The sequence below is a fragment of the Onthophagus taurus genome, chromosome 11 (assembly GCF_036711975.1).
Source record: "Onthophagus taurus isolate NC chromosome 11, IU_Otau_3.0, whole genome shotgun sequence".
Taxonomy (NCBI): domain Eukaryota; kingdom Metazoa; phylum Arthropoda; class Insecta; order Coleoptera; family Scarabaeidae; genus Onthophagus; species Onthophagus taurus.
In genome coordinates, this window is record NC_091976.1 from 32919552 (window position 1) to 32929581 (window position 10030).

The 10030-nt window shown below is 28.7% G+C and overlaps 1 protein-coding gene across 1 annotated transcript in view; it reads left to right on the plus strand.

Annotated features, from left to right (window-relative positions):
- Window positions 1–9594, plus strand: part of LOC111425032 (glutaredoxin domain-containing cysteine-rich protein CG31559-like) — a 33373-nt gene extending 23779 nt beyond the window's left edge. Inside the window, exons 3-4 of the mRNA XM_023058783.2 lie at window positions 8939–9004; window positions 9059–9594. Of these exons, the coding sequence (XP_022914551.2) occupies window positions 8939–9004; window positions 9059–9232 (240 nt within the window). The 3' untranslated portion in view covers window positions 9233–9594. The remainder of the gene's footprint in view (window positions 1–8938; window positions 9005–9058) is intronic.
- The last annotated feature ends 436 nt before the right edge of the window (window positions 9595–10030 follow it).

A 10030-nucleotide genomic window follows, 5' to 3' on the forward strand; every position in this document is an offset into this window, starting at 1 on the left:
ATAACGGTAACTATATTTTTATATAAACTTTCAGAAAATATAATAAAAAAAAAATCGTGTATGACCCCATTGTTTCGGAGAAAATTATTTTTTTCCTAACCTCACTTCTAACAAACGTCAGATTAATGAGGTGATTTTTAAACAATGATATATGGTGAACTGTTTACTATCAAATCTTAAAATTTGGCACAATCCAACCTCAAACCTTCCTTTATAACCTCAAAAAGTTTCATTGCTTAAATCCTAACCGTTTCGGAGAAAACATTTTTTTTATCTTAACCCAACTTTCAATAAACGTCAAATTACAGAGGTGATTTTTAAACGTTTATACATCATGAATTATTCGTCCTGAAAACTTAAAATTTGGTACAACCCAACCTCAAACGTTCCTTTATAACCTCAAAAAGTTTCATTGTTTAAATCCTAATTGTTTCGGAGAAAATTATTTTTTTCTTAACCTCACTTCTAACAAACGTCAGATTAATGAGGTGATTTTTAAACAATGATATATGATGAACTGTTTACTATCAAATCTTAAAATTTGGCACAATCCAACCTCAAACCTTCCTTTATAACCTCAAAAAGTTTCATTGTTTAAATCCTAACCGTTTCGAAGAAAACAAGTTTTTATCTTAACCTGACTTTCAATAAACGTCAAATTGTTACTAGTTTTATTTGTTAATTAGAGCTTTGTTATAAATATATATTGAAGTAAAAGTAAAACTAAGAATTTTAGAATTAAATTCCACATGAAATGAGGTAATAACGTATTAAATTCGCCAAAATGTGTATTATGTGAATCACCCTGTATATATTCTTTTCAAAAATTTTAACTTTTCATGATCAAATTTCTAGTTCTAATGCTAGTGTTAGTTCTAGTTTGAATTATTATTCAGCACCAAGTTGTACATTTTTCTTAACTCGTATTAACTTACACAGATTAATATAACCACATAAATCCAGTTTAGAACATTTTGAAACAAAATCGTCTGGTTTTTATGCAACACCACCTATAAAAAAAAAGTGTTCCGTCTCGCTTGAATTTACCCTCAGTAAATGGAGACGTAAACTTTTTGTTAGTCATTTTTCGCCCTTTGAAGTATTTTTACCCAGTAATAACCGCGCTTTCAATTAGAGTAGAAATATGTACTCATTTTAACATCTCTTTTAAAACGACTAAAAAGTAGCGTTGTTTATGTATCAAGGCCGGAAAGCTGTTAATCTTTTTGTTGATACGAACCAAATTACTTTATTTCTTGAATCTTTAATTTAATAAGATTATTATTATTAGATGTTCGTTAGAGGTGACACTAAAAATAATTATAAAACAAAAATCAAACCTTCAAATTAAATTAATTTGACGACAGCTAAAGTAATTATCCACCTGGATCGAGTAATTACCCGGAGTTAAGCTCGAAACACGATGAAATCTACACCATTAACTACGTTCCCTTTAATACTGAGTTTAAGACGACTAATAAAAGCGCATAGCTGTTTAATTAAAAGTTTAAGTCAGGGAGATGGAAAACGTATCGTTATCCAGCTACTAAAATAGTTGTAGTTTAAATTTCGAATGGATGAGGAGGAGAGGGGATAAAATTGAGGAGGATCTGTGAGGTCGCATTCAGTTCAAGGTCGTGGGTTTCCCAGGGTCCACCTCGGAAAGCGAAAACGGGACGGGTACAATTTTCCGAGGACCCTTTGGCAGCCGCTGCTTTTACCAAACAAGCCCTTTTACCTGTCCCCTTGGTGTTTGTTTTCCGGGGAAATCCTTTTGGATTATTTAACGGAAATTGACTCATATCCTTTAATCTCAATTAAGATAATCTCTTTGAAAGGTAGAATTTTTTTAAAATATAGTTTAAATTGGATTTAAAAATATTTCTCGCGCTACAAAGTAGTGTACATACAGTGTAAAGCAAATGATTGTAAGCAATAAACATCGCGCAACGTTCCAGATACTGTGTAATTGTTGCTTAAAATTCTTTTTAAAACATCTGTCTCCGGAGATACCGTTTTCATTAACGGTCTCAGGTGCCGGCCAGCCTGAGACCGGTCGATATGCCCCGTTTTGCGAACGCGAGGGCCCCCCCGAGTATCGAACCGAGGGCACCAGCCACAGCAACAACACACCAGTTGCTTCCAACGACCGTTAATCTCCCGCAAAAGCAACAGAAACCACTTACGGGTGCACTTTTATAAAACATTATTTAACGCAAATTAAAATTTAATTGTCAAAATTTATCGTAGAAATAAATTTCGTTAAAAATATGTACCAAAAAAAATCTTTTTCGTTGATTAATTCATCCGCCGAGTCGTTCACCTTCTCTTTTCTCTTTATTGTCTCATAATAATGGAAATGTCATAATCACGAAAATAATGGAAATATAAACAAAACGAGAAACTCGATGATGAGATGAAAACAAAACGATCGGCTCGGCGTTTAATTAAATTACAAGTTTCAAACTAATTGTTACTAACTAATTAATGAGTAGATAATAGAGATAACATAGTTGTCCGGTAATTTTATTCACAAATACACATTCAAATTTAACCGTGGCATTGTCGTATTGATCCTTGAAACCTAACAAAGGGTGTCGGAACGGAACTAATTACAATCAAATTTTATGATATATGTATTTATATAATTGTAATTTAATTGTATAAATCATAATGAGTTATGAAATTTAAAAAATTTTCCCCCGAAAGTATTGTATTTAAAAGATTGCGTGACTCGCATCAAAGATTACTTCAAGTAGGATTATTTTATAAAATGGGCTATTTTCTAGTTTATGAAAGCCGTACTTCATTTCGAATGCAAGAACTACAATACAATGCATAAAGTGGCAGGCAATTATATACGAGCTCACTTGAATGCATTATCCTCCCCTAAGCTTATAGGGAGTACCTAAAACAACCCAATAAAACTGTAATCACAACTCAGTTTAGATCGACGATTCGTGTAAAATTTGTTGAAAAAAACTGTTGTAGAGTTTGATTTTGTACTTTTAAATTGGTTTTTATTTTATATAGATTAAAATCTCTCATCTTATCCATTTTACAATCAAGTTTCTTAATATTTCTTTTTGTTTTGTTAAAAAAGATTACACATCAAAGTCGAAATCAGATTATTAGTTACTAACTTACAAAATTAACGTTTAAAAAGTTAAAAATCGACGATTCTTCTTATCAATGTGAAATGGCAAACAAAAAACACGTTAAAAATAAAAAGAAAGTGCGGAAAAGTGATTAAGACTAGATTAACTTCAGTTATTAAACTTCTCTTATATGATAACTAACTTCAGGTTTAAAATGTCAACCTCAATTTTGACATATTTGTAATCTTCATTAAAAATTCTTTAAAATGAGTACAAACACGACATATTTATCTTCAATATTAATGAAGTTATGGTCAACATCCGGTTAAGAATGTCAACGTCAATTTTAACATATTTGTAATGAAAAATCCTTTAAAATGAGTCCAAACATGACACGTTTAATTCCAATATTACTGGAGATATAAGCAACTTCCGGTTTGTTATGTCAATGTCATTTTGACATATTCTTAATTTTTATGAAATGTGTTAAAATTTGTCACAAAAACGGAAGTATAATAAAAAAAATCAAAAATTAAGGTTGGTATTAATATTTAAAAATTAAATTGCTATCTTCATTGTTGCTAACTTCGGGTTTAATGTTTTTTATTCTAACTTTTTGTTTTTTTTGTGTTGACACATTTTAAAGGTTTTTTTTTAATAAAGAATACATCTTGAAAGAACACCATGAAGTTGTCCATTTGTCTATTATATGATAACTAACTTCAGATTTAAAATGTCAACCTCAATTTTGACACATTTGTAATCTTCATTCAAAATTCTTTAAAATAAGTACAAACACGACATATTTATCTTCAATATTAATGAAGTTATGGTCAACTTCCGGTTAAGAATGTCAACGTCAATTTTAACATATTTGTAATGAAAAATCCTTTAAAATGAGTCCAAACATGACACGTTTAATTCCAATATTACTGAAGATATAAGCAACTTCCGGTTTGAAATGTCAATGTCATTTTGACATATTCTTAATTTTTATGAAATGTGTTAAAATTTCTCACAAAAACGGAAGTATAATAAAAAAAATCAAAAATTAAGGTTGGTATTAATATTTAAAAATTAAATTGCTATCTTCATTGTTGCTAACTTCGGGTTTAATGTTTTTTATTCTAACTTTTTGTTTTTTTTGTGTTGACACATTTTAAAGGTTTTTTTTAATAAAGAATACATCTTGAAAGAACACCATGAAGTTGTCCATTTGTCTATTATATGATAACTAACTTCAGGTTTAAAATGTCAACCTCAATTTTGACACATTTGTAATCTTCATTCAAAATTCTTTAAAATAAGTACAAACACGACATATTTATCTTCAATATTAATGAAGTTATGGTCAACTTCCGGTTAAGAATGTCAACGTCAATTTTAACATATTTGTAATGAAAAATCCTTTAAAATGAGTCCAAACATGACACGTTTAATTCCAATATTACTGAAGATATAAGCAACTTCCGGTTTGTTATGTCAATGTCATTTTGACATATTCTTAATTTTTATGAAATGTGTTAAAATTTGTCACAAAAACGGAAGTATAATAAAAAAAATCAAAAATTAAGGTTGGTATTAATATTTAAAAATTAAATTGCTATCTTCATTGTTGCTAACTTCGGGTTTAATGTTTTTTATTCTAACTTTTTGTTTTTTTTGTGTTGACACATTTTAAAGGTTTTTTTTTAATAAAGAATACATCTTGAAAGAACACCATGAAGTTGTCCATTTGTCTATTATATGATAACTAACTTCAGGTTTAAAATGTCAACCTTAATTTTGACACATTTGTAATCTTCATTCAAAATTCTTTAAAATGAGTACAAACACGACATATTTATCTTCAATATTAATGAAGTTATGGTCAACTTCCGGTAAGAATGTCAACGTCAATTTTAACATATTTGTAATGAAAAATCCTTTAAAATGAGTCCAAACATGACACGTTTAATTCCAATATTACTGGAGATATAAGCAACTTCCGGTTTGAAATGTCAATGTCATTTTGACATATTCTTAATTTTTATGAAATGTGTTAAAATTTGTCACAAAAACGGAAATGTAATAAAAAAAATCAAAAATTAAGGTTGGTATTAATATTTAAAAATTAAATTGCTATCTTCATTGTTGCTAACTTCGGGTTTAATGTTTTTTATTCTAACTTTTTGTTTTTTTTGTGTTGACACATTTTAAAGGTTTTTTTTTAATAAAGAATACATCTTGAAAGAACACCATGAAGTTGTCCATTTGTCTATTATATGATAACTAACTTCAGATTTAAAATGTCAACCTCAATTTTGACACATTTGTAATCTTCATTCAAAATTCTTTAAAATAAGTACAAACACGACATATTTATCTTCAATATTAATGAAGTTATGGTCAACTTCCGGTTAAGAATGTCAACGTCAATTTTAACATATTTGTAATGAAAAATCCTTTAAAATGAGTCCAAACATGACACGTTTAATTCCAATATTACTGAAGATATAAGCAACTTCCGGTTTGAAATGTCAATGTCATTTTGACATATTCTTAATTTTTATGAAATGTGTTAAAATTTCTCACAAAAACGGAAGTATAATAAAAAAAATCAAAAATTAAGGTTGGTATTAATATTTAAAAATTAAATTGCTATCTTCATTGTTGCTAACTTCGGGTTTAATGTTTTTTATTCTAACTTTTTGTTTTTTTTGTGTTGACACATTTTAAAGGTTTTTTTTTAATAAAGAATACATCTTGAAAGAACACCATGAAGTTGTCCATTTGTCTATTATATGATAACTAACTTCAGGTTTAAAATGTCAACCTCAATTTTGACACATTTGTAATCTTCATTAAAAATGCTTTAAAATGAGTACAAACACGACATATTTATCTTCAATATTAATGAAGTTATGGTCAACTTCCGGTTAAGAATGTCAACGTCAATTTTAACATATTTGTAATCGTCGTGAAAAATCCTTTAAAACGAGTCCAAACATGATACGTTTAATTCCAATATTAATCGAGATATAAGCAACTTCCGGTTGGAAATGTCAATGTCATTTTGACATATTCTTAATTTTTATAAAATGTCTAATAATATTAATATTTGTCACAAAAACACAAATATGTATAATAAAAGAAAATAAAAAATTAAGGTTGGTATTAATATTTAAAAATTAAATTGCTATCTTCATTGTTGCTAACTTCGGGTTTAATGTTTTTTGTTCTAACTTTTTTTTTTTTGTAATAAGTGCGTCTTGTGTTGACTCATTTTAAAGGTTTTTTTTAATAAAGAATACATCTTGAAAGAACACCATGAAGTTATCCATTTGTCTATTTTATGATAACTAACTTCAGATTTAAAATGTCAACCTCAATTTTGACATATTTGTAATCTTCATTAAATATCCTTTAAAATGAGTACAAACACGACATATTTATCTTCAATATTAATGAAGTTATGGTCAATTTCCGGTTAAGAATGTCAATGTCAATTTTGACATATTTGTAATCGTCGTGAAAAATCCTTTAAAATGAGTCCAAACATGATACGTTTAATTCCAATATTAATCGAGATATAAGCAACTTCCGGTTTGAAATGTCAATGTCATTTTGACATATTCTTTAATGTTTAATGTTTTTTGTTCTAACTTTTTTGTTTTTTGAGATAAGTGCGTCATCTTTGGACTCATTTTAAAGGGTTTTTAATGAACATCACAAATATGTCAAAATTGACGTTGACGTTTCAAACCGGAAGTGATTGTATTTCCATTAATATTAAAGTTAAATATGTCGAGTTTGGACTCATTTTAAAGGATTTTTTATGAAGTTGACGAATATGTTAAAATTAAACGTTGAAAGTTCGAACTTTTTGGTTTTTTGAGATACATGCGTCAAGTTTAGACTCACTTTAAAGGTTATTCTATGAAAATTACGAATATAATAATAAAATTAAAGTTAACATTGACAACTGAAAGTTTTTTTCACGACAAAACCCGAATGTTTCTAGTTCTAGGTCTAGTGTTAGTTCTAGTTTTAGTGCAATAAAAATATACAACATAATATCTTATGCTAACTAGCGCTACCTACCACTGCCACAAGAACTAAAACTAAACCGAGAACTAGAATCATATGCAAATCAGACTTAAAATCGTATAACGTGATTAGCATAATCTTTACAATTAAGTGCATATGCAATATAAAATTGCATCTCTAAACAGATTCGGGATTCTTGCTGATATTGAATAACCATAAGCTTAAAATACTTGATCCTTTTCATCCGAAATTTGACACCTTCATCTTTGAATCCCTTATTAGAGAATCCTTTAGTAAGTGATGAGTTTTATGATTAAGAGGAAAATTTCAAATGAAAGGAAAATATAAAGTCCACTCATTTTCTAACAACGCTCGGGGATTAACGTTTAAATAACTAACGAGAGAATGGGTTGGGGGGTAGATTACAGCCGGTGTTACCGGGGTATGTTTATTTTCAACTAACAAACACAACCGGATGTACTACTATGTATATCGAGTTTCATGGCATTATTCAGAGTTCTTCACGTTCATCCAATTTACAGCTTTATTTACACTTACAAAAAAGTAATTCTTTTTTACATTGCATCTTTCTTTTTTTTTGAAATCGCCCACGTACACGCAATCTTCTCGCAAATAACCTGTTGGGTTGTTGGGCAGGTTGGGCGACCTGCTTTAAAGACCTAGTTAACTTCCTGCCCGATTATAAATCGCGTCGTCTACATGACCGTTACCCGAGTTGTATCATAATAACACTCATAAAACACCACTTTGAACATTTTTCTTTTTGTTGTATTAATTAAATTATTTCTTCTTTTTTTTTTTCGTTGTTTTCGATGACCTCGTTTCGATAACATTTTCTCGTTTCCAATTCTTGGTACGTGTATGTGAAAGATGGGCGATTTCCTTCGCATTCCGCGGATACCGCGTCGTTTATTTCCGAACAAGACAAGTTGTTCGAGTACAGCTTAGTCGATAACAACGAAATGAAATTTCTTTTTTTAAACTTGAAACATTTTTGTTTCAATTTCGGTGTCAATGACTGCGAAACATTTCCCTATGAATGTTTTTTTTTGTCGCTGTCCCGGTTGTTTAAGCTTTCACATCGTTATTTAATACAAAACGATATATTTAGTAGGCAAATTGAAAAGTGGCTTTAACTTTGCAGCTGGAATATTTTAAATTTTCAATGAGAGTGTTGATTATACAAAGAGATTTTCTTTGGTGGAATTTTTCTTTGCAATTTGAATGATTATTAATTAATAAATAATTTGAAATGTCAACTTTTTTATATAAAAAAAAAAGATTTTAATCTATGTGAGTATTTGTTAGTCGTTTTAGATTAAAATCGGGAAAGTTAGCAGACCGTTTCAAAACTCCCTATACGTGGACTGTTTAATTGCGAAATTATTTATACAAAACAACCCAAAACGGTTGTTTGGTTAATTGCTTTACGCTCCGAGTGGTTTTATCTAACTCTTTACTTTAAAATTTGTCTTAATACATTTTTGCAAAACTTCCCACAAAGTTTTGCAAAAAAATCTAATAATAATAATATGAGATTACTTCTCTGGGAGTTTTTTTTTGAAACAAAGTGAAGATTCAGCGTGTGAATGATCTTTCTTCTTTTTCATGTTGTTGCTGTTGTTAAATAGGGTCTCTTACAAAAAAATAGTGTTTAATTAAGTTTTCTTAACGTTAAAACAATGCTTTGGTATACTTTTACTTTCCAATTTTCTTCACGGTCTTCTGATAACATTGTTTTACGTTTAATTATAATTCTTTTAATTAATAATTTATTATTTCTTTTATAGGATGCTGAAGCTGTTGAGAGACTCAACGAGTCTGGCGAATTACGCCTAATTCTGAAACCTTACAAGGTAAATAAATAAATTAATTAACGCTTAACATTATAATGAAATTAAAATTTGCAGAGCATGGATGTTTGTACGACTTGCCAAGTATGTGGTGGATACCGTTTACTTCCGTGTCCGGTTTGTAATGGAAGCAAGAAATCAGTACACAGAAATCATTTTACAACCGAATTCGTCGCTTTAAAATGTATGAATTGCGATGAAGTCGGACTTGTGAAATGCAATTCGTGTTAAATGTTACAAAAAAAATCTAAAACATCTTTATTTAAAGAACGTTGATGTTTTTTTCGTGTAAATAAGTCCAATTTGTAAATAATTAAATAATTATGACTTGTTAAGTTTTTTTTACGTGCAATCGAATAATTTAAAAGATTTAATAAATAGGGATAATAAAATATTTGGTAAGTAACGGATGGGACATAAAAGTAAATAAAAATTAGCTAATTAAGAAGTATAATCGGTGATTTTTTTGTCTATTCATTTTAGAATTGTAGTTGTAAATATTTTAGTGTAATCGATTAATTTTTACAATAAAATAAACGTTTATTAATAATTAATAATGTATACAAAGAATATAATAAATCAAATAAATTATTCGCTTTCGCCTCATTTCTCAAAATAAATCAAAATTACTTAATTATTACTAAATATAAAATTAATTTTTTAGTTTATAATTAGCAAAGATATAAACCACAACAATTTATTTGTATTTCAAAAGATGGCGCCACCGAAGAAAACTTCAATTTCTTCATTTGACAGTTTAAATAAATTAATTAGGTTATAAACAACAAATATCGCGAAAAAGGCGATTCCACGTAACAAAATGGAAATATTATTGAGTTCAGATTTCACTTTTCACTTGACTGAGAATAAAAAGATGCAAACCATAATAATTTATTTGTATTTCAAAAGATGGCGTCACTGAGATATCTCTTCAAAATCTTCCTTTGACAGTTTAGATAAATTAATTAGGTTATAATCAACTAATATCGGGGAAAAGGCGATTCTACGTAAGAAAATAGAAATATTATT